This window comes from Sinocyclocheilus grahami, unplaced genomic scaffold (assembly GCF_001515645.1).
Source record: "Sinocyclocheilus grahami isolate Dianchi unplaced genomic scaffold, SAMN03320097.WGS_v1.1 scaffold348.1, whole genome shotgun sequence".
NCBI classification, from domain to species: domain Eukaryota; kingdom Metazoa; phylum Chordata; class Actinopteri; order Cypriniformes; family Cyprinidae; genus Sinocyclocheilus; species Sinocyclocheilus grahami.
Window position 1 is genome coordinate 650,504 of NW_015505527.1, and position 24,879 is coordinate 675,382.

The following is a 24,879-nucleotide window of genomic DNA, read 5'->3' on the forward strand; positions in this document are numbered from 1 at the left end:
GTGAGTAGTGAAGGGGAAAAAGGGGAGGTGGGGGGGGGGGGGGGGGGTTCAGCATAATCCTGTACTGTTCAAATTTGCCTAGGATTAGCATGCCGATTATTTAAATGGTGGCGAGGAGCTGTAGGAGAATCCCTCTCTAGGGGTGGGGTTGAGCTTTGACGGGGGGGGTGATGGTGAGTGCTGAGCTGCAGACCAGATCTGCTGCCTCTGCACTTTCCTCTGGTCATTCCTCAAGACGCACACACACACACACACACATCGCTTTACACACAGACTATAAGAGGCTCCTAATCTCAGTAACACTCTCAGTAATGTATTAACTCTGAATCGGCACTGCAGAGTGCTGCACTGCGTTATATACAATCAACAGTCCCACACAAAAGAACAATATTTGTAAAATACATCCCAGCCCTGTAACTGGGCTGCACAAAAGGACCCCTTGCCTGGAGTGCAGTTTTATGGTGTTTATAAAGAATATTTTAAACTGCTTGGTTTGTTTACAGCATAAAAAGCCTCTGGACTTGAAACGGTGTGCTAGCTTGTGAATGTTTAGTAGAGGGAAACTAGCTCAGCCCACACAGTCAGAGTCCATCTCAGCATTGCAGAGGACACTGAACCAGACACAAGGAGTCCAGTATAATTAACACCCTTTGTTCAGAATAACAGCAATCGTCATTTTGTCATCTAGGTGTGTGTATAATCAAATACTCATCATATACCTTGCCGCCCAGTGAAATATTAGTTTATATAAAAGCAGCATTAGCCAGGCTCTATACAGTCTGTGTATCTTCAGTTAGTAGTTGCACATTTAAACGTAGTGTTTTTTTAAAAGCTGATATTGATGATGAAGCTCATACTTATTTGAGATAAGTTGAGCTGTATTTGTGTTATGTAACACTGTTCCAGCTGCTGTTATACCTGACTGCTCCTATCCTCTAATTCACAGAGACGCTGCCATCTTGTGCTCTCTCCCTCCGTTTCACCTTTGCTTAGCTTTTTTGTACAGCTGGCACACTCACATGTTTTTTTTTTTTTTGGCAGGGACTTTCCATTGACTTCTATTGTTTTGATACCAAGATAATGATATTTTCTGTGCCTAAGGGTGTGGGATATTGTTTAAAAAATATGTAATTTTGTCTATAACAACAAGACAGTATTTTTTTCTTGTTAGGGCCCAAGCACAGATGGTGCGAGGACCCAATTGGAATTGCTCAGTTTCTTTGTCATCTTCTCCAGAATGAATCACATTTTTGAGGGCCTAAAACTAGCTCGAAAACTCATGAATCTTTCAGAAGTGGCAAAAATTTACATCTGATATGGGTTTCAGAAGTCAAGTCAACCTTTATTTATATAGTGCTTTTAACAATACAGATTGTGACAAAGCGCATGCATATTTTGAATGCTTGGCCAAAGAGATGTGTCTTTAATCTAGATTTAAACAGAGAGAGTGTGTCTGAACCCCGAACGGTATCAGGAAGGCTATTCCAGAGTTTGGGAGCCAAATGCGAAAAAGCTCTACCTCCTTTAGTGGACTTTGCTATCCTAGGTACTACCAAAAGTCCAGAATTTTGCGACCTTAGGGAGCGTGATGGATTGTAGCGTGGTAGAAGACTAGTTAGGTACGCAGGAACTAACCCATTAAGGGCCTTATAGGCAAGTAATAATATTTTGTAACTGATACGGAACTTAACAGGTAGCCAGTGCAGAGACTGTAAAATTGGGGTAATATGATCATATTTTCTTGACCTGGTAAGGACTCTAGCCGCTGCATTTTGGACTATCTGTAGCTTGTTTATTGAAGATGCAGGACAACCACCTAGCAGTGCATTACAATAGTCCAGTCTAGAGGTCATGAATGCATGAACTAGCTTTTCTGCATCAGAAACAGGTATCATGTTTTGTAACTTGGCAATGTTTCTAAGATGGAAGAATGCCGTTTTTGTAACATGGGAAATATGATTTTCAAAAGACAAGTTGCTATCTAATATAACACCCAGATTTTTGACTGTAGAGGAAGTAACCGTGCATCCGTCTAGTTGCAAATTGTAATCCATGAGATTCGGCGTACTGTCTTTTGGTCCAATAAGTAATATCTCTGGCTTATCCGAATTTAATAGGAGAAAATTATTGGTCATCCAGTAGGTGTGTCAAAATGGCTCAACTGCTCCACCTATAAAATTTCAATGAAGTGCCCCTCTAGCTATGTTTCACATACATGTACGAAGTTCGGTAGACACGTGTAACACACCAATACCTACAAAAAAGTCTACATATAGGAAACACTGTCAAATATCAAGTCTGATATTTCAAATTTTCTCTGCAAGTTTTGTGCCGTTTTTGCCATTTCAGGCATTGTATTTAAATGAACACTTCCTGAAGTCTTTCTAGATCAACACCAAATTTGGTCAGTGTAATCTAAAGCTCTTTCTGACATTAAGATCTTTGTGACATTGAGAAGATCTTGAGTTTTCGTTAAAGGTGTGTCCTTGGCAGCCTGACAAAGTTCGATGTTTCGCCATAGAAAAGGAAGTTTTTGTAACTCAGCCATACAATGTCCAATCTGCACTAGACTTCACATGTTTGGTAACAGTCCTGGCCTGAAGACATCTAAAGGCCAATATACAGTTATAATCATAGCGCCACCTGATGGCAACAGGAAATGGCTTGTTTTACACTAACTTAAACATACAATATCAAATTTGCACCAAAGAGTCATGGCCTGAAGACATCTAAAGGCCAATATACAGTTATAATCATAGCGCCACCTGTTGGCAACAGGATATGTCATGTTTTACACTAACTCAAACATATCATGTTCAATCTGCACCAAACTTCATATGTTTGATCAAAGTCCTGGCTTGAAGATATCACCATGATAATATTCAATTATAGTCATAGCGCCACCAGCTGGCAGCAGGAAGTTTGGCACATTTAAATGACTTTGACATTATTCCTCCTATATTTACTGCTTTAAATGCATATTGCTCACCGTTCACTGTTTTCCTAAAGCCACCGGGTGGCGGTGAACTCGCGAGTGCCCTTTCAACGCTGCTTGCTGCTTTAATTTGTGTGTGTGTGTGTGTGTTGTATTTTGGCTGATCTGGGCCCATCATGCACACCTACTCTGAAGCTTTTCATATATTTTGTTTTCTATTCAGTGGTCATGACAGCAGTGACAGAAATTCATTTTTCTGTTAAGGAATGATATTTGCCCCCTTAAACTCATTTCCATTTTTTCCATTCATAAATTCATAAATGTAATTTTTTTTCTAACCTTATTAAATATGTTGACTTGCATGTCATCAAAACCAAAATTACTTTATTAACATAGATCCCTATTCCCTACGTGTTAACCTCTCAAAAACCCCATACATTTTTTTCCCATGTATTTGCATTTGTTAGGAGACAATAGGTAATTGTGTCCCCTTCCAATGGAACTTTAATGTGACTTTAATTTATCTTTATGTTTATTAAAACAGTTGATTAAATTGTTAGAAATGTTATGAAACTAATTTATATATGCTTAATAAACATCTCTGCAAACCAACTGCAGTACTTTCCCATCCCCTAGGTAAAAATCCAAATTTTTGTGCTAACCTTCCTTCAATCCTGTTCAGAAGCTAAATGAAGAGTAATAAACCAATAACTCTCTGTGACCTGTTGATTATAAAGGTTATCTGAGTGCAGAGGTGACCTAATTAAGAATGATAATGAGTAACACACCTCTAGTGTTCACTGGTCCACTTTTCAAAAACTCACCAATCACATCACTGCTCACAGAACTCATGTTAACAACTCTCCCCATTGTTACCTTGCAGTGACCTTGGCAGTCGATCTCTGTTTATGTTTGTTTGCAGTCACACCTGCCAAAAGGGCATCTTGATGGCCTGTCCAAGTGCAGGTTATTCTGCACCATTTATTAAATCAATCTAGCACTGAACACTCTATCCACCTTATTTTTAACCTAAGAGCAGACTTGGTCATTTGCAACTTGAATGTGCAAAGCTTCCCTTATTCGCCATTTCCAGTTACAGTCTCGCACAGAAATAGCTTACTTTCATAATGAAAAAATAAAGTGGGTAGGCCACTGCCTCACATTTGTAGCAATAGAGCTTGAATAGTAAGCTGTATATTCAAGTTTTAAATATTAATGAGAATCGGAAGAATTTAGGGAGAATTTGTGGAATAAAAGAAAAAAACAGTAAAGTAATAATCACTGTACTGTATGTTAAATCGAATCACAAAACATACACACACACACACACACAAAATGCCAAAAATGCAGCTTTCTGTCCTGTGTTGACATGACGTTTGGGTGGGCCTTATCAAAAGGCTCATTTTTAATAGCAGTTAGGCTCATGGTACACATACTCTAACTTTTTGATGATATAGATCATTTTGATTTGATGGGGTTTTTATACATGTGGCCTTTTATGTGTGTGTGTTGTTGATGGGTGTATGTGGTAGTCTTCGCCTCAAGATCCATTTCTGAATGTCAGAACATCTTTACTGTCTCTATCTATCATCTCTCTCTAACTTGATCTCTCTCCGCTCTCTTATCATTCACATGAGTCATGTAAGGACCGTAATGTCTGGTTCTGCTGCTCAAGTACAGCTGGGATTAGACTGTAACTTTCCCTCTACTGGTAAATATTTGATGCTGTTTGCTGTTATATGCCTGTCTGAACACACTTTCATCACACTGTGGTTCTTGTTCCAGAGAAACATCTTTCTGGTGTTTGCATTCACTGTTTTGTGGAAAGGTATGGTGTTATACTTCACACTCAGATTCAGGAAAACCATCTCAAGAGCTTGCTGGCAGACACAGGGAAATTCATGACAGGTCTAGAATACTTAAAGCACTGAACATGTGAAGCTGAAGAGACAGTGTGTTAAGCGCTCGTGTGTGTATGCATGACTGTACGGTTTTGTCTGGGAGTTGGAGTGCAGCAGATTAGCTGTGAGCACTTAGGTCTGCTTTTCTTCTCTGATGTGATTCTTTCTGATTCCCTTTTCTTCGTTTTTCTTCCTTCATCTCTCTCTCTCTCGCTCTCTCTCTCTATGGTGAATCTCCTCTCCTTAGATCACTTAGAAAGAAATTCTTGTTGATCTTTAACATTTGTTCTTTCAAAGCCATTTTGTATCTAAATGTGAGAAAGACTTAATTCTCTCTCTCTCTGTCTGTGTGTGCATGTGTGTGTGTGTGTGTGTGCAAGTATAAATATTCTGATTGATTTCAATACATTGATTTTTCATTTTAATGTGGTTCTCATTGCATTGATGTATGGATTTTCAGGTCAGTTCCATTACAGTTAAAGCTTAACTTTATATTTATTATTCACACAAAATTTCCAAAATTTAACAGTGTTTAGACATTGTATAACATTAATGAACAGTGTTGTTGTTGTTTTCATTTAATATTAATTTGTCCCCTGTTCATTTTATTAATGATGTTCAATTAAACAAAAGCCATTATTCTCTCTTTGGTCACTTGACTTTATTTGCTGCTCTCCTCCATCAATGGCTGACCAGTATCATGACAGGTGCCACTGTTTTCCTGTAATTCTGTTCCGTTCATTTCCTCCTTTGTGTTTTAATCTCCTTTAATGCTCTCACCATCTCTCTTTCTGTCTCTCTTCCCTTTGTCCCTCTCTCTGTTTGCCCTCCAAATCCATGAACTGTCTCTTATAATGTCATCCTCATTTAGATAACATGATTTGAGGATTAGGATTATAATAATATAAAAATGAAATATTACAGGAAAAATCGATTTAGAAATATTCCCGCTTTCCCACTGATGATACCCAACTCCCTCTTATAATTATATTATTATTAAAATTGTCAGTTTTCACTTCAAGCTTTTTATGCACTGGCTCATAATATTATGTTATCTTTATTTTTTAATTAAAGAGAGTTCATGTCAGAAAACATCAAGAAATAGCAAAGTAAACTGATATTGATGACCACATCACAAATGCTCCTTCTGTTTACTGTTGTTTTACTGCGTTGCATTACAGACCAAAATAGATTTTGCTTCACTGTCAAAGGTCAGCAAGATCAAAGGTCAGAGAGGTTCATGTTATACTGTGCATCTTTAATTTTCACTTGTTTAGCAGCCAAATACACATGCCACTCTACTCTCTATTTCATTTATAGCGGCACACATTCTGCCGTTGCCTTTCTCTTTCACTCTCTCTCTCAGTAGGAGTTAATTTTTAATGCTGAGTCATTTGGTGTGTACAGGAGGGTGCGATTGCAGTATCACTGTTGTAGTGTAAATAATAGATGTCTCTGGTATTATTGAAACTCTAAGTGTTCCTCAGCACAACTTGGTGCTCACAGCAGCATGCATTTCTTAGTAAGGACATGAGTCACCAAAAACTACTGTCAGTGTTAACGCAAAGTACATTGTTGGCAGATTTTATACTAAGAAAACAGCTTGAAATTAATTTAACAACTATTTCTATAAAAGGTTTTCTTCACTGACTACACGCATTGCAGAGTTTACAAGTGGGATCCATTTGGAGGTGTTTTACAGCTACAAGCAGCTTTTTGAAGAAGAGTTTTGTTAGAATAATTGCGTTTGGATCAGTTTTTTGCCTACATTGTGTGGACCAAAGGAGGAAAACAGCTCAATAAACACAGTAAATAATGTTTAAATGAAAGTAATAAAATGCAGAAAGGTTCATGTAATGGTTAGATTTAAGGGGAGTGGAAAGAAAACATGTTTGACTCAATATAACAACAACAGAAGTCAATGGAAAGTCACTATATAATAGAAGGAAACAAGTGTCATTATGTGACCAAAGCCCATAGCTTTTTGTAGAAGTCTCAAATGATCAGGTGTGCTAGATGATATGAGAAAAGGGAAAAATATAGGCACTGTCATGTTTTTTGTATTTGTGTGTGTTAGTTAATCTGAAGAGCTGTATTTGTCTTTCAAACTTCAATCTTCATTAGAATTATGATATTCTGATATCATCTACAAGTAACAACTATAAATATGATAGAATACCTATTTCCAAACATTTATTTAACTGTATTAATGATTTAAAATGGAAATCATTTTGAAGATGGTGCTTATCCTGAATAAAACATAGGCCTAGTTGCAGTGCAAAATCATTTGTATTCTATATGAAAAAAAGATGCCAGCAGCACAGACAATAGGCACTATACTTAGCTTGTGTAAGAGCTCTGACTCATTCCACATTAGTTAGCAACCATTACATTGTCTTATCTACACTCATTTTCATTTCATTTCTAATGTCTTAATTTAGCATCTTCTCTCTTTACTGGTAATGTGTTAGGCAAGCTCATGGGATTAATTTGGCTATTCGTGGCTCACACTCAGTACGTTTCTATCCAACAATTTTTATGTAAATTCTGAATTTAGAAATCCTGAATATAAACGCTTGATATATGCATAAACTCCAAAATGCGCAGTTCTGTACTGAGGTGGGTTTTCTCATGTCAACAATGACATTAAATTGATGGAATCTTTAAATTTTTTTACAATTATTTAAGACTATTTAAGCATGTGTTTCTGCTCTTATTGGCAACAAACATGCCGACAGAGAGGCTGCATAGTTGATAAAAACGCATATAATGTTGCACATTCTCTTTGTGAAACATTTGGATGGAAACCCAACTAGTGTAAACCTATTTAGTGTGTGAATGCTTTTCCAATTTGGTCAAGGTAAAACACACATACACACACACGCGCACACTTTCTGTCGTTCAGAGAGCATCTATGAAGGTGATCCAGTGCTGTGTATTGGTTTGTGAGTTATGCTTTCACCGCCTTCATCCCTGAAATGATTGCATCCTAGACAAAAACCCTCCAGCATAGCATGCCCACTTAGATGGAAATACACATTTGTGGACACGCATGCATAGAATCAAGTGACAAAGAAATCGTTATGCCATTATATTTCATTTATTTATTTAATAGTTTATTCATTTATTTTTATGACATATATTTATTTATAATTTATGTATATCTTTATATATTATTGCTGCATTGGAGCCTTACTCAGTATAGACTCTCTCTGCCATTCCCATAGAGCTATAGATCTCCTCCCGCATGCTTCAGAATACACCTCAAAAATATTGGGTGCAAAAAAGAAACAGTCTGTTTCTATACACAGCTCGTAACACTATCTAGCCATTCTAATGATGCTTCGTAACATGCCTTTGTCTGGAAATGCCCATAGTATAAAATCGCAATTTTTTCTGTCCATTACAGAACAAATGCAGATAAACAACACAATTTAGTCTTTTTTTTCTTTCTTTTTTGTTTTTGGCAATCAATGTGTAATTCTTTTTAAATAATGGCAAAAGCTACACTTCAATGTGTGAAATACATTGATGATGTAATATCGATATTCTGAGATATGTACAGTAATGAATGGAGGGGTTGGAGAAAGGAATTCCGGGATTTGGACTGGGGACTGTGGTGTGTCAATGTTGATTTTTGCATGAGGATGGAATCTCTTATGGCCCTCCAGCAAACGTGGGGGTGGCTTATCAGTAGATGAATGTTCGTTTTCTCTTCTTGCCTTGTATACTTAATAGCTATATCTATAAAACTATGCAGAAAGAGACAGAAAATGAAAGAAAGCAAGTGGGGGAGAGGCGTAGAGGTGTCTGTGCTGAGGTACAGTTTGATACTCTTTTGTTTGTCGTCCTTTTTCTTTCAAAATGTGAGGGATGTCTCAGCATTGACCCTGGAGAACATTTTTCATACTTTACAATGCTTCTGAGTCACATGCTGAGCTGCCCTCTAGCTTCATCCCTCCATCTTTCTATCTCTTTTGACATCAAGCAACTCAAATCAGTTTTGTTTCTTAAATTTTTCTTTTTCTGTTGGAAGACTTTTGTTGTTATGCAGGGCTCAGGGATATCAGTATGTGTGTGAGTGTGTGTGGTGTAAATGTGTTTGTCTACTAAGTATGAGTCCCGCTCTGTTCCCCAGCGCTCATCATTAAAGTCCGAAAAAGCAGTTTTATTCTCCATAAAGTTTAGAATGCCAAATCTGATTTTTAGTTTTCACCCTACCCCTCTCGCACCCTGTCCAAACTATGCATAAAATTTGCAATGTCAAGTCTGCAGCACAGGGCGTGGCCGTCGCCTCGTCAGCCACTCCCAACCTCGTCTAAGCCCCTCCCCTATTCGCTGTCAGACATAGGCAGATTCACTAGACTGGGTTCGGCCCAGGTTGGGCACAGAGGAAAGGTGGGACACATCCTTTTTCCGGATCTCACAAATGGACTTCCTGCGAGCCTGGACACCGCGGATGGCCGTCTTAATCTTCCGCCAGCCCAGATGGTTGAGCTCAGCCAAATTTAGCACTACGCAGATCCCGCTAACTGCGAACATGAACACCAGGAAAACTGTCTTCTCCGTGGGACGTGACACGTAGCATTCAACCTCCTTCACGCAAGGGTAGCGGTCGCACTCAAACATGGCGGGGACGTTGAATCCATACAGGAAGTACTGGCCGGCGAGAAAACCGATTTCCAGAACGTTCCGGAACACCACTTGTATGACATAGAAACGGGAAATGCCCTCCTGCTGACGGATCTTGGCACTTTTGGAGTATGTGACCCCTTGCGGAATGTTGGGAATGTCTTTCAAATCCAGACAATCGCGGTCGTCTTTGCTTTCCGGGTGCACCAGGATACCATTGATGTTGCGGAGTTTGCGGCTCAGCCCATGTCCGTGGTCGATGTACGGGCCGTGCATTAGGGTGTAACTGCGATCTTTGTGCTTGGCAGACTGGTGCACGGAGTAAGTGATAAAACAGAGGCTGGGCGTACACACCAAGATGATCTGGAAAACCCAGTAACGGATATGGGAGATGGGGAAGGCTTTATCGTAGCAGGCCTGGTTGCAACCCGGTTGCAGCGTGTTACAGATAAACATAATCTGTTCGTCCTCGTACACCTTCTCTCCCACTATACCCACGATCAGGATCCGGAATATCACCACCACTGTCAGCAGGATCCTTTGGGGGAGAGAAAAGAAGAGGGAGAAAGAAGCAGAGGAAAGCAGTGGTAGAAACAGGATTGAAGAGGGGAAGGAAGAAAAACCAAGAAGAAAAAGGATTAGAGTTAATTTTTTCATTCAACGGCACAGCGTTAAACTGCTTTTCTAACTCCCTCTATCTCCCAAATGCAGACACGTGCACAAAACACGACAAATAGTGAGTAATTACTTTAAGAAGCAGAGGTAATGCAGGCATTTAGCATTTCTTAATTACCTGCTACTCATTTTATGCTTAAATTTGTAATTTTTTAAAGTTAAAAAACATGTTTCTATTTCAGCTTGATATGAAAAGTAAGCCATTCCTATTTCCCCTACATTCCATATTTCCCCACTTTTTTCATTTGACCAAACTGACGCTGGTTTAACCAATGTGAATTTGTGGCAAGGCTATCAATTTGTATGACTAATGGCAGATTGGTAGCCTGTTTGACAAAGAATCATTAGGTGTGTTTGACTTGTAATGTAATGCTGCACAGCAGAGGTGGGGGCAAGTCACACATGTTCAAGTCTCAAGCAAGTCTCAAGTCCCTACCATCAAGTCTCAAGCAATTCTCAAGTCACAGTACAAACAAATCAAGCAAGTCAAGTCAAGTCAGTGGCTCACCTCAAGCAAGTCAAGTCGAGTCCTGCTAAGGATCAAGTCAAGTCAAGTCACAGTATCAAACAGGAACAAATATTTTCTGATTTACAAAGAGGGATGCTTAACACTAAATCACTGTTGAGAGGCAAACGCCAGCGAATTTAAAGTTTGACATCGTTAATTAATTACAAACATGAGATTAATCATTTATAATCACTTTAATTTAATGACAGACTTAAGCTGAATTTTAAGACCAATGCTGTTTTCAACGATCGATTACATACCTTTCCTTTTTGAAGTGCCGACGTCCTGGCTTTGTAAATGCATACAGTTTCGAAGTGTTTATCCAAACATCTCGGGAGATTCTCTTGCTCCCTGTATTTGGCGCACTGTGTTCCTGACTGTGCTCGGTGCAGTGTCATGAACTGCGCAGACTCGGATCACTTCTGCCACTCGTTCAGTGGCTTGCGTTTTGTTTACCAAATTATGTCGCAATGATTTATAATAATAATTAGAGTTGTTATAAAGTCAAGTCCTGCCGAGTCATGAAGGTCAAATCAAGTCAAGTCTCAAGTCACTGGATCTCAAGTCCAAGTCAAGTCAAGTCATTTTCTTTATTTAGTCAAGCAAGTCACAAGTCCTTAAATTTGCGACTCGAGTCAGACTCAGTCAAGTCATGTGACTCGAGTCCCCCACCTCTGCTGCACAGACCAAAAAGTAACAATTATTTTCATGCAATCTTAATGTTATATTATATAATAAAATTTATCAAAAATATAGATCCCACTTTATTGGTATTTAAGTAGTCTGATGAAGCTACAAAGAAAGTTCTGAACGAAAAGTGAAGAATGTACAGGTCTGGGCTGGGTGTGTTAAATGCCTTAATTTTAATGTGTTATTATATATTTTTTTCCAAATTCATATGTTAAATCAGTAGCCCTACTGTTTATTTGACAAAAATTGCATATATTCCATTTCATCTGCGCTAAAGAAAGCAAATACCATGTGAAGGTCACTACGGGAAGCAGAACGTATCTGACTTGACTGCTCCTTTTTCAACTCAATGTGACAAATCTTGCCGATCTGTAAGGTCAGCCACAGTTTAAGTCAAAAGCATCTAATATTTTGGCTAATGCACGGAGACCTGGATATGACAAACTGGGGATTAATAAAAGATATTGTGGCCCCAAATTAAGAATTAGTTCACACAATTTCATTCATTCATTCCTTTGTTTTAGGCCAATTGTGGACACGCTGTACTACTCTGCTCCTTTGTATTAATTGGGGTAAATTGTGGCAATAAATCAAGAGACATAATTAATATACTGTGGGAATGGATTAAGACAATGTTGCCACAATTTAACTAAAATGAGGGGACACGTGTGTGCAGGCATATGATCCCTGCTGATGATAACTGGGGCATACTGCATCAAGGCCATCAGAGTTTGTGTTGGGACGACTCTCCCCATCTCTGCTCTCTTATCAGCTCTTTGCAAGCTTAAATTAGAACTCTATGAAAAAATGAATGAAGAAACACACACACACAGACAGAAATCAACACACAAGCACAGACTCAGACACATCTGATCATAGTGATAGATAAGAGCAGAGGAGATGTGTGATATCACAATGACACATGCAGCATAATAATGTGACATACAACACACGATGTGAGTGTCCTGAGGAGAAGTAGCTACAACACCTTGAAGCTTTATGCAAGGGACTCACGTGAGTGTGCCATTTAGAGCGAAACATCTCCACCCTTCTGCCTCACACACACTGTCTCTCTCAACAGATGCAGCCTGAGCACACAAATCTTCCTCAGTCTGTCTAGCTCTTTTCCCCACACACACCCTTGTGCTGAGACCGTCCTTCACTCACAATAACCTTGCTCTTGTACCAGCCATGATGTTATTTCATTGCAGGCTGGTCTTGATGCATGAGCACATACATTTTCTCATTCTCTCACAGTCTCTCTCTCGCTCAGACACACACACACACACATATAGTGTGAGCTATATAATACATATACAGTATTTTGAATTTAGTATTGAGACTTATAATCATCAAGTACTTAATTTAGGTCCTGTCGACTGTGTTAAACTACTAACTCTGCAACAATGGCCTTTTCTGTTCATCCTTAAAGAATGATGCATATAGCCCTCAGTCCAAGTCCCTCAGCTTATTTTTAGCATATTGTGTGGTGTAGTTTAGTAGCTGAAGATCTGGGTTGGTAACGAAAAGGTTGCATCAGGCAATGCTTGAAATATGTGCCCGTGAGCACAGCACTTCACCCCAGGTTTCTCTACGGAGACTCCTTGTAACTGAATATAGTGCCATTCTACAGTAAACTTGCATAAATGTGTAGAGACATTGAGCATCAGCCCTGGTTGTGTGGCGATAAATAATAAAATAATTGTTCTTTTCTATATTTTATATTGTTGTTATTCAGTTGGCCTATTAAGAAGTTTTTATGCTCTCACCAAGGTTCATTTGTTTGATTAAGAACATAGTAAAACATTAGTATTGTGAAATATTATTACAAATGAAAAGTAACTTTTTTTAATATTTTCATATATTTAAATGTAAATATTCCTGTGAGGCAAAACTGAATTTTCAGTAGCCATTACAGTTGTGCTGCTTTATATTTTTGTGGAAAATGCAATAGTGTTTTTCAAGGTTCTTCAATGATTTGAAATTTGAAAAGAACAGCATTTATTTGAAAAACAAATGTTTTGTAACTAAATAAATATCTTCACTGCCCCTTTGATCATTTTAATAAACTCTTGCTGAATAAAAGTATTCATTAAAAAAATTCAAAGGCCCCAAATGCTTGAACAGTATTGTATTTTACTGGATAGAGAGTAATGAAGACAAATTGGTTTTGCTTTCTATCAATGGTGGAGAGTCTTAAGTGAAATGTCCTCCTTCCAGACTTAATTAAGCATAGAGAATGAGAGTGATGAAGGCATGCCTGCTTAATTTTCAGAAATTCATTTTCAGAATGACAGCTGTTTATACAATATTAGGGCAATTCTGGGCAGTCAATGCAAAAAAAATATACCGGTTTTTATATTTGTATATATTTGTATACTCTGAAAGTTAATTTGGTGAAAAGTGAGTAATTTAATGGCGTTTTTCTCTATTCTTCAAGGGATGCATAGTTTATTGCCTCAAAAAGGAATTTGAATACACACCCTTGTACCTTTTTCTCTTCTATTTCTTTGTCTTCAAATCAAGATTCACAATGATGTGATTAATTCCAGAGCTGGTTGATTTGGTTCATGGCGTAAAATTCTTCATTATAGAAAGACTATTTTGAAATCATTACAGAGAAAATGAATGTGAAAAGAATAATGGGAAATAATTTGTGCTCTGAATCAAACAGACTAATGTTAGCTCAGTGCTGTCTAGGACGGTTAGCACTGGTTTTAATGGACATATGGTGAACATTTGCGCTGCGCTAAGTAGGACAGTTATGACTCTTGATCAAACTCAACGGCACTTTACTGTAGTATAACAGCAAGAGATGTTTCTCGGTTCAAACGGCAGACGGTGTAACCTTTATACAACACTTAATAATAATTACCGTAGGATACGAAAAAAATAACGTTAGCTCTTCAGCGCTGTATCAATGACCAAAGGCCCTGGTGGGTCTTTAAATTAGCAGCACATCCCCCACTCCCTGCTGCCGTTACTATAGCAACCACATAGTGAACCACTCAGCACTCTGCACTGTACCAGACAGAGAGAGAGAGCGATAAGGAAGGAGGGAGAGAGGAATGATTGATGGAATATTGGGAAAGAGAGGAAAGAGTAGAGCCTGGAATGAGAGAGAACGAGAGCAAGTAGGCGTACCAAGGGCACAGGAAGGAATAAACCTACATACTAAAAGTGTGGAAATGGGGGATGATGAAAAACACAGGGAATGAGAAAGAGGGACATTTCAAGGTGACCTCAACAGAGAGAAAGAAAGAGCTTGAATATGACGAGAAAAGGAAGGAGGCAAGAGGAGACAGACAGATGGGCAGAGGCAGACTAGAGGAGCAATGAAACAAACAGACAGATACGAAGAGACAGATGGAGAGAGACGACTGGGAGCAAGTACCGAGAAACAGCATATTCAGGAAATAAAACATACTGAAGGACTCCTTTTAAAGCACCTGGTGTGTGTGCAGTAACACACATATTGTGTATAGTGTGTCAGTTTTCGGCAGTGTAATTTACAGTGAATGGAGCGTGTGTGATGGTGGAGCTTTGTGTGTGTGTGTGTGTGTGTGTGTGTGTGTGTGTGTGTGTGTGTGTGTGTGTGTGTGTGAGCAAGCAGCTGGAAATGTGTCCGGTACACCGACTCTCTCCATGTTTGGACATAAGACTGTCAAGCTTTCTGTGCTTTTGTTGTCTCTAAAGTCACACAGACCTTTAAACACATTATTTCTTTATGTAGTATGTGTGCCCACATTCCACTTTTCAAGCACAAAAAAAATTAATTCTTACTCATTTTTTGTCTTGTCTTGTTTTTTTTGTTTTTTTGTTTTGGAAAAATATTCAGAATTTTTTTTAATCAAGATAAAGAAATTCCAATAAATATATCAAAAATAAGTGAGTTTAAGCTTAAAAGCAGAAAAAATATCATTAATATGCCATTAATGAAAGAAAAATAAATTAGTTTTTTCCTCAAATAAATGTTTCTTGATTTAAAAATGTTTAGATATTTATACTGGAAAACAAGAAAAAAATACTTTTTCATGCAAACACACAAGAATAGTATATAAGTATTTTATTTCCCAAGTATACACCTACAAACCAACAACACACAATTTTATTTGGGTGAAATAACGCTCCAAAAGTTTTGTATTTATTTTTACATACCAGAAAGAACAAGAGAAGTTTACTAGAACTAACAGCATCTTCTCACATCAATTATTCATGAACTTTGAGAGCTTTTCTGAGATTTTCTGCTCACTTTCTCTCTCTCCATCTTCTCTCTTTCTCCACATCAAAACACACTAGTTCTTCAAATAAACAATGTCCTTGGTAGGAAAGCATCTCCTTGCCATGTATTTATAGCTGACTATCTCATCTGATTTTATACAGCTGACCTGACGTGTGTCATGTGTCCCGCGCCCCTCTGCCTCTCCAAAGCACCTAATATGAAGAACCATGTGCGTTTTCTCATTTATGCATGGATGTGTACTGAGCTATCAAAATGAAGGCATCACAGTTGATGTTTTCATAAAAAGCTAATTGTAATGTCTTTAACCCCAACTTTACCTGTTGTTGTTGTTGTTGTTGTTTTTGTTGTTTTACTTTTTTTTTTTTTTGCAGTTTTAAGATGAAAAAATATTATAAACTGATTCTCCAAATGAGGGCATCCTCAAATGTCCTCAAAGGGAGGTTTTATCATATTTAAATAACTGCTGTAGACACACTTGTCTCCAAAGAATAGCTAAATAAACCACAACACACACACACACACACACACACACTTATTCATACATGGAAAATGAGGACACCGGGACAGATATGTGTTTGTAAATGACTATCACTCTAGAGATTTACCTCACATGCTCTCTATCTCTTCCATTAACTCACTCGCTCTCTTTCTCCTTTTCTGTCTCTCCTCTGTGTCTCCGCTGTGTCTATAAAGACTTCGTACTTCAAACAAGATGCAACTAATGTCCTACATCCTAAATGAAATAAAATTAAAGAAGACAAGTGAAGAAAAAAAATTAGTTCCTGAGGGACAAAACCAACTAAGTAGATGAAAGGATGAGAAAATGAGATGTAATGTTAAACAATTTGTACACAGACTTTATCAAAGCATGCTGAGGTACACACTCACAATGTCTGTTTGTGTGTGTGTATTTGATACGATAAGAAATAATATAGGGCTGTGATAGTTTTTACTTTTAAGTAGTGTTCCTGTAGTTCTGTCAGTACAGCATGGTGCTCTACTTACTTCCAGGTTCCCCCTTAATACATTTCTAAAGTTACGTTTCTTAAATCATTTAGAAAAAAAAGTCTTTAATGCTGCTCACAAAGGCTGCATTTATTTGATCATAATACAGTAAAAATAGTCATATTTAGAAGCATTATTACAGTTTAAAATAACTGATTTCTATTTTAATACATGTAATTTATTCATGTGATGGCAAAGCTGAATTTTCAGTCTTTAGTGTCACATGATCCTTCTGAAATCATTCTAATATGCTGATTTGGTTAGGTGCTCAAGAAATATTTCTCATTATTAGCAATGTTAAAAACAGTTATCTGTGTGTGTGTGTGTGTGTGTGTGTGTGTGTATGTGTGTATTCGTAAAATAAAATAAAATAAATAAATAAAAAGTTTTATTGCATTTGTTTAATGAGGTTAGTAATACATTTCTAAGTAATTAGTATAGCTGCTAATAATTAAGGTTGGATACTTCTTAATTGTAAAACTGAAACAAGAATTTTTTGTAAATCTGCTTTGAAATAACATCTTTTAGAAAATGTGCTATACATATACTTGCATTGAATTGAATATGGGGCTTGTTTATTTCACTCCCCTCTCTAGTACTGCAATAAAGATTGAGTGATATATGAGCACATTACTCTCTCTGCTTCCATCTCACAGGTGCCGCTTCATCATCTGCGTTTGCACAGGAGGTGTGTGCATGTGCGTGTGTGGCAAGATATTATGAAAGATAGAAAGAGAGTGATGATTCTTTCTATATTTAATCTGTGAAAGAATATTAGTAGATCTTAACGTGACTATAGCCGCAAAACATAGGGACGTGTTATAGTAATGAAGTGTGTGTGTGTGTGTGTGTGTGTGTGTGTGTTTGTTCTGCTGACCCATATGTTGTCCAGACCAAACAGTAAATGGAGAATGATATAGATTACACTTTTGTGACCACTCAAAACAATGGCGGAAAGAAAATATTGACTAGTTGAAACTACAACAGATCAGCTTTCAACTGCAAGCGTGCACATACAGCCACACATACAAGTGTTTGCGTGTGCTTTTGTTAGGATCAATTTGGTAAAGAAAGATCAAACTGCTCTGAATCATTTAGACTCTCTCCCAGCGAGAAAAAGAACCGAGTGTGAGTGTGTGTGACAATACTCATAAAGCCTAAGACTGAAAGTGGCTGAGCTGCAGTGTGTGTTTGTCTCTACGTGTGTTCTGAGGGAGGGAGGGATTGCAGCAGCTGATGAATGATAGTAGAGGCGTTATTCATCTGTTCATTCATTTATTCATTCTGTCGCTATGATTCCGGCCTCAAGTGCTTGATCAGACCTCAAAGGAACAGAGAGAAGAATAGTCTGATTACCTCACACGCTCACACATACATTAGCAGACACGTGTTTTCAACAACACAACACTGCCATGCAAATTCCAAAACAGCTCCACCTTTTGAAAAACTAGTTGTGTGTCTTTGCATCAATCTATATGTGTGCATGTGGGTCTGGTTTTGTCTACATTGTGTAAATCAAATGTCCCTACATGTATAGCACAAACTATTTAAAATAGAGTCAATTGTCTCGACGAGGAAACAACTTAATAAACCCACTAAATAATGTATGTATGAAAATGTTAACATGCAGAAAGGTGTCCATAAGGGTTAGGTTTAAGGTTAGAGGAAAGAAAATATCATTAGCTCAGTGTGAAAACAATAGAAGTCAATAAAATGTTCCAACCATAATAGAATAACAAATGTGTGTGTGCATTTCCCTCATATATAGTGTTACATAATGTATGAAACAGTTAGCTAACCTCAGACAAACCCACATTAAGGATTCATTAAACAATGGCAAGTCAGCTTTCCATTTAGTGTCAGATGTTTTGTGATCGATTGATGTTAAGTGATTGACTGCTGGTATAAGCAGTGCTGGACTGATGGAAGTTTATTACATCACCTAAGGTGAAATCAGTATTCCTTTACATGCTGAAGATTCATTAGATAAAAAAAACACTTAAAGACATCTATTGAGAGTCATGTTTGACAAAATACTAAATAAGAAAACAATTTGACTCAAGCTAAAGATGCCTGATTAATTGTCATTGTATGAGGAAAGTGTTGTGATTGACTAGATTGCATGAACATGTTTTTTCTCAGAACCATAGCATAGAATGCAATTTTTAGTATGTGTGCGTAGAAACAAAATACATACACTTAAGTGTCCTGCACACACTCCCTTACATGCCCTCTGTGCCACAACCCACATAACCTCTCACAGACAAGAGAAGGATGTGCCCTTGATGAGGGGCTACCTGCAGTTAAGGTTAATGAGCACAGCAGAGAGTAGTGCTTACTCAAGTCTAACACACACACACACACACACACACACACACACAAATGTGCACACTTTAAGCTCCCAATCTCAGCATGCCTTCATGACACACATGGTTTTTGTGGGTGGGTGGGTGTTTATGTGGTAATGGGACTGTAATATTCTTCCCTGATTTGTCAATATGCTTTATATCAACTGTTAATTTTTAGAAGCCATCTCTTTATTAATAGTAAATCTCAGGGTCTGAGTCTTTAAAGCTCATAATGCAGCCTATTGATTCCTGACCATTTATTTTGCATTAAAGAGAGAGACTGGGAGGAATGTATACAGTTCTAAAATGACCAAGAACATATTTGTATTTATTTCTGTACAAAAATGATTTTTAAATGTTTCTGAAATAAGTCTCTTATGCTCACCAAGGCTGGATGCAATTGATCAAAAATACAGTAAAACAGTAATATTGTGAAATATTATTAAATTCAAAATAACCATTTTATATTTTAATATATTTTAAATGTAATTGCAATTGCATCCATGCTGTATAAAATATAGATGATAGATGGATGGATGGCTAGATAGATATAGATAGATAGATCTATTCTTCATACAGTACATAGGTTAATTTATGTAATGTGTTTACATGTAAAAATGTATTAGCACATGTAGAAATTAACATTCAGCTAGACTGACCTAATGCATTTACTAATGTGATCAAATTGAACCTTCATATATAAAGTTTTATCAGTGTACAGTCCATGAGGTGTGTGTGTGTGTGTTGCACTACAGCTCTTACCTGCCGATCATAGTAGAGTGCTGCTGCACCGCAGCCTCCAGCAATCTCTCCAGTATAGTCCACTCGCCCATGATGCCGCGTTTATAGCTCTCACTCCTCCTCTGACCTTCAGCCTCAGCTGTCACGACCTTTGCCCTCGGCAACTCTTCCAGTGTCCCTCAGTTGACCTTTGATGGGATTCTTGGGGCTCCTCTTGAAGCCGCAGCTGTGTGCGTCTGAGCGTGCGTGTGTGTCAGGGTAGCGCTCTAGTGTGGCGATGAACTAGTGTAGCATCTGCAGCAGAAAATCTGATGATGCTGAGGCTGAGAGACTTCAACCATACTGCATCATGACACACATGGTTTTTGTGGGTGGGTGGGTGTTTATGTGGTAATGGGACTGTAATATTCTTCCCTGGTTTGTCAATATGCTTTATATCAACTGTTAATTTTTAGAAGCCATCTCTTTATTAATAGTAAATCTCAGGGTCTGAGTCTTTAAAGCTCATAATGCAGCCTATTGATTCCTGACCATTTATTTTGCATTAAAGAGAGAGACTGGGAGGAATGTATACAGTTCTAAAATGACCAAGAACATATTTGTATTTATTTCTGTACAAAAATGATTTTTAAATGTTTCTGAAATAAGTCTCTTATGCTCACCAAGGCTGGATGCAATTGATCAAAAATACAGTAAAACAGTAATATTGTGAAATATTATTAAATTCAAAATAACCATTTTATATTTTAATATATTTTAAATGTAATTGCAATTGCATCCATGCTGTATAAAATATAGATGATAGATGGATGGATGGCTAGATAGATATAGATAGATAGATCTATTCTTCATACAGTACATAGGTTAATTTATGTAATGTGTTTACATGTAAAAATGTATTAGCACATGTAGAAATTAACATTCAGCTAGACTGACCTAATGCATTTACTAATGTGATCAAATTGAACCTTCATATATAAAGTTTTATCAGTGTACAGTCCATGAGGTGTGTGTGTGTGTGTTGCACTACAGCTCTTACCTGCCGATCATAGTAGAGTGCTGCTGCACCGCAGCCTCCAGCAATCTCTCCAGTATAGTCCACTCGCCCATGATGCCGCGTTTATAGCTCTCACTCCTCCTCTGACCTTCAGCCTCAGCTGTCACGACCTTTGCCCTCGGCAACTCTTCCAGTGTCCCTCAGTTGACCTTTGATGGGATTCTTGGGGCTCCTCTTGAAGCCGCAGCTGTGTGCGTCTGAGCGTGCGTGTGTGTCAGGGTAGCGCTCTAGTGTGGCGATGAACTAGTGTAGCATCTGCAGCAGAAAATCTGATGATGCTGAGGCTGAGAGACTTCAACCATACTGCATCTCTCAGTCTCTCTCACACACACACACTGGCCACCTTCACTGTGTTATCTCTCTCTCAGGGTGTAGAACGCTCTACCTGCTCTTGCATCGTTCCCTGTGCTACAAATACACACTCTCTACACCTATCTGACCTTTTCTTCCCTTTCCTCCACATGCACACTCAACTCAAACTCACACACACTCACTCACTTGACGGTCACTGCGGGCTCTCTTTTCCCATTAGTTGAGCCGAACACTAAAGGAGCACACATGCAAGAGCACACGGATGATGAAGCGGGTCTCTGAATCTCATAGCAACGCCTGAGCACACCCTCGCACACACACACACACAGACACATACACACACTATCGGCTGTGCTCCAGTGTGTGGCAGCAGCAGCAGCAGCAGCAGAAGAGGATCGTCAAGGTTACGTCCGGTTGACTGATGAGCCCGTGGTCATGTCTGCGGCAAAGGGCTCAGTCTTCTTCAAACCTCATCCTCTCTTTTCTCTCTCTCTTGCTCTCTCTCTCCACACCTTCCCTGTTCTTTTCGTCTTTGTGCTGCACTGCTGTTGCTGCTGATGATACCTTTCCCTCCGCTCCTCCTCCTCATCTCTCTCTCTTTCCCTCTGTCGCATGCTGTAAGCATGCCTTCCTCCCTCCTTCCATCCTAGACCTGCTCTCCTCTCCCCTCCCCTCTTCTTTCTCTCGTTCTCCTCTGCTCTGCTGACTGTTTCACTTGTGCTGCTGTTCAGAATATGCCTGCTGCAGGAACCAAACAGGTTCTAATCTTGTGCACTTATCTCACCATCTTTTCTCCCCCCATCTTTCCCAATAACCCTCAAGAGGGTTATTGGGAAAGGGTAATTCTGCACTGCCTAACTCATCTCTCGCTTCCTCTCAATGTAGTCAGCTTACTATCACACCAATTCTTCTCTTCTGTTCCGAATAATTTTTCTCCCCATCATCTCTATCCAGTATGTGCCACATACTTCTTGGGAATATATGCTAAAAATGTGTAAGCGATAATGTATAGCCATTACTGCAGAAATGGTTTGAGTTTAAAAATATTTTATAACCTTTACCAGTCATGTCATCCTAAAGCTTCCACTTAGAAAAAAATATAGTAGGCTACATTACAATATACTAGGGATGGTAAGATTCAATGATTCATGTCGGTGCATCTGCATAAAAGTTAATGATGCGATGCATCGATTTAAAAAAAGTGTGCATCGGATAAAAGTTGCCATTTGTATCGCAATGCATCGTTTTTAACATATTTGCATTGGTAGCGAAACTATTTATTTATATATAATTAGTAGTAGTTCTGTCATGACAACTCTCAGAGGGTTTAGCATGGTAATGTACATGGCAATATTACTGTGTTTGGTTTTGGCGGAAGAGATCTGCTATGCTGCTGCTGCTGCTGCAGCAGAGCAAGTACCGACTTGCTACTGCCAATACATCCACAACATGCTGCTGTGAGCATGTAAGAAATACTGCTACTGCACATATAACATACATGAAATAACCCCCATATAGCATACATGTAGCAGATCTATACAGGTGGAGCTGGGGAAGGTGGAGAGTTTCTTATGCGCACTGCAACTGCTACAGCAATCACTAGCCAAGTATTTAAATGTTGAGCAGCAAGCTCATTGGCTGCTGATACAAAAGGAACCAATCAGCTGCCATCTAGAGTTTCAGGTCAGAACTTTGGATATGCACTAGACTTTTATTGTTTAGAAAGTGAACAAAATTCACTTTTACTGTATATGTTATATAGATTGATTTATCTTCTCTAAACTGTTTCTCAAGCACATTCTCTCATTACTGCTATGTGAATATGACATATCACAACACTACGGAGACCGAGGAGTGTCCTGAGAGTCATATAGAAGATTAACATGGCAGAGGTAGAGCTGCATCTTCCACCAAATAATGACAAATCCAATGTTTGGAAGCACTTTGGATTTTATAAGAGAGATGGAAATTTTGGTAAAACTAATGTAATTTATAAAATAAAGAAAATATAAATAACAAAATAAAAGTGAACTGTCTTTACCATATTGAATTGCATAGCATCATATTTTTTCCATTGTATTATACTGCATTGATTCACATTAATTTGAATAAACTCAAAATCAGATCGCACTGCATCGTAATTGGGGTGAATCATATTGCATTGCACCAGTAGCTGCTTCATATGTATATTTAATATATCGTATCGTTGGCTATGCATCAAGATGTGTTATCACATTGGCCTTAGTTATGGAGAAGCACATTCCTACAATATACAAAAAAACAACAACTGGATGACCAACAAGATGAACACTGCAACAATATTACAGCAATATTAACAAAAGGTCCTCTAAGGTGATTTTCACTACATTCAAAAATAGAGATGAAAAATGGTTCCAGTTACGTTTGTATGACAAAAACTGATACAGGGGATGTAAAAGTGGTGACTTTTTCAGTTACCCAGAAGATCAGTTCATATATACAGCATTGCTAGGGAGAGTGCTGAATACTGTATTAGGAAATATATGACAAACATACCTTATGTTGTTTCAAACCTGTGTGACTGTCTTTCTTCTGCGAAACATAAAATAATATATTTTGAAGAACGTTGGTAACCAAATTGTTTTGGTGTCATAGGTTACCATTGTATGGACAGAAAAAAAAACACAAATATCAAATATCTTCTTATATGCTCCACTGAGGAAAGAAAGTGATAAAAATTTGGGGATGATATGTGGGTGAGTAAGTAATGACAGAATTTTCATTTTTGGGTGAAATATTTCGTGAAAATTAAAACTGCAGGTAATCACTTTTGTACAGTGTAAAGTCATAGCAACTATGTTATGTTATTTAGGAGAAACAACTTTTTCTAAATAAAGCTATTATCCAATTTCTAGAGCTTGCACCCACATATTTAAAAGGTTAGCCTGTCATGCACTTCAGTTAATTTTCCTATATCTCCCATCTCTCTCTCTTTCTCTCTCTTTCCTCATTTCTCTCACTGTCCATCACTGCGGACACATGACTCTGAGTGCTGCATTTATTTGATTAATATTTTGGGTGATTCCCTCCTCCCTTCCCTCCTCTTGCCCATTCCCTCATTCCACCTCCACCATGTGACTCAGAGACTAGGGCTGTGAAGACATGGAAAAGGGAAAGAAAATTATTCAAAAAAACATTTAAAGGCTTGACGTCCAATCATTTTGATAGAGCACATACTTGAACTGTAATTTACATGAATGTGTATTTGTACGGCTCTCTGTAACTGCTGTGTGATGACTGATACAGCTCAACTGTGTGCAGACATGAGTGTGTGTGTGTGTGTGTGTGTGTGTGTCAGTCTAATGGTAACGTTGTGTATAATTACATTAGTCTTGTACTGCACAGAGAGAGGAGAGGAGTTCACTATCCACATAGACAAGCTGTCATTAACCTTTCTCGCACCCTCACTGCCTGAGTGACTCTGAAATGAAATAGTTAATCACAGAGCAACAATGTCATTATCAGGGGGGAATTATGGGTAAGGACACGCTGACTTTGGCTATGTCAGGTGTTTTTACTCTCATAATGCACACACGCATGAACACTCAAGATGTTAACGGTGAGGAGGTGGAGGAGGGAGGATTTTCTTCATGGTCAGGCTGTCAGGGCTGCTGTTTCAGGGAATGCACAGTTTCAGAAATTATGGGCTGTCAGGTTTTGGGTGGCTGTGAAGCTTGAAGGCAAGAGGCACAGGTGTGTCATCTGTGACCTAGAACAGCTATTTCTCTTTTTCTCTCTCACACATGGGGGTATTCAATGTGGATTCAAAATGGTCTATCTATCTATCTATCTA

The 24,879-nt window shown here is 38.3% G+C and overlaps 1 protein-coding gene across 2 annotated transcripts; it reads right to left on the bottom strand.

The window, feature by feature from the left end:
- Positions 1 to 8,020: 8,020 nt before the first annotated feature.
- Positions 8,021 to 21,688, bottom strand: gjd1a (gap junction protein delta 1a). 2 transcript variants are annotated; one of them, XM_016229173.1, is made up of 2 exons: positions 20,718 to 21,688; positions 8,021 to 10,006 (listed from the first exon to the last, which is right to left on the bottom strand). In XM_016229173.1, exons 1-2 carry the CDS (start codon positions 20,786 to 20,788, stop codon positions 9,178 to 9,180), a joined length of 900 nt encoding a protein of 299 aa, XP_016084659.1. In that variant the 5' UTR covers positions 20,789 to 21,688; the 3' UTR covers positions 8,021 to 9,177. The 2 variants fall into 2 exon arrangements, with proteins under 2 accessions (XP_016084659.1, XP_016084657.1); XM_016229171.1 differs by lacking the exon at positions 20,718 to 21,688 and adding an exon at positions 19,700 to 20,016.
- Positions 21,689 to 24,879: the final 3,191 nt, after the last annotated feature.

What these genes read in the sequence shown, in the direction of transcription:
- gjd1a (XM_016229173.1), bottom strand. Translation starts at nt 20,788, where the DNA reads ATGGGCGAGTGGACTATACTGGAGAGATTGCTGGAGGCTGCGGTGCAG. An exon ending in CACTCTACTATGATCGGCAG is followed by an intron (nt 10,007 to 20,717) that starts GTAAGAGCTGTA and finishes TCTCCCCCAAAG; the next exon opens with GATCCTGCTGACAGTGGTGG.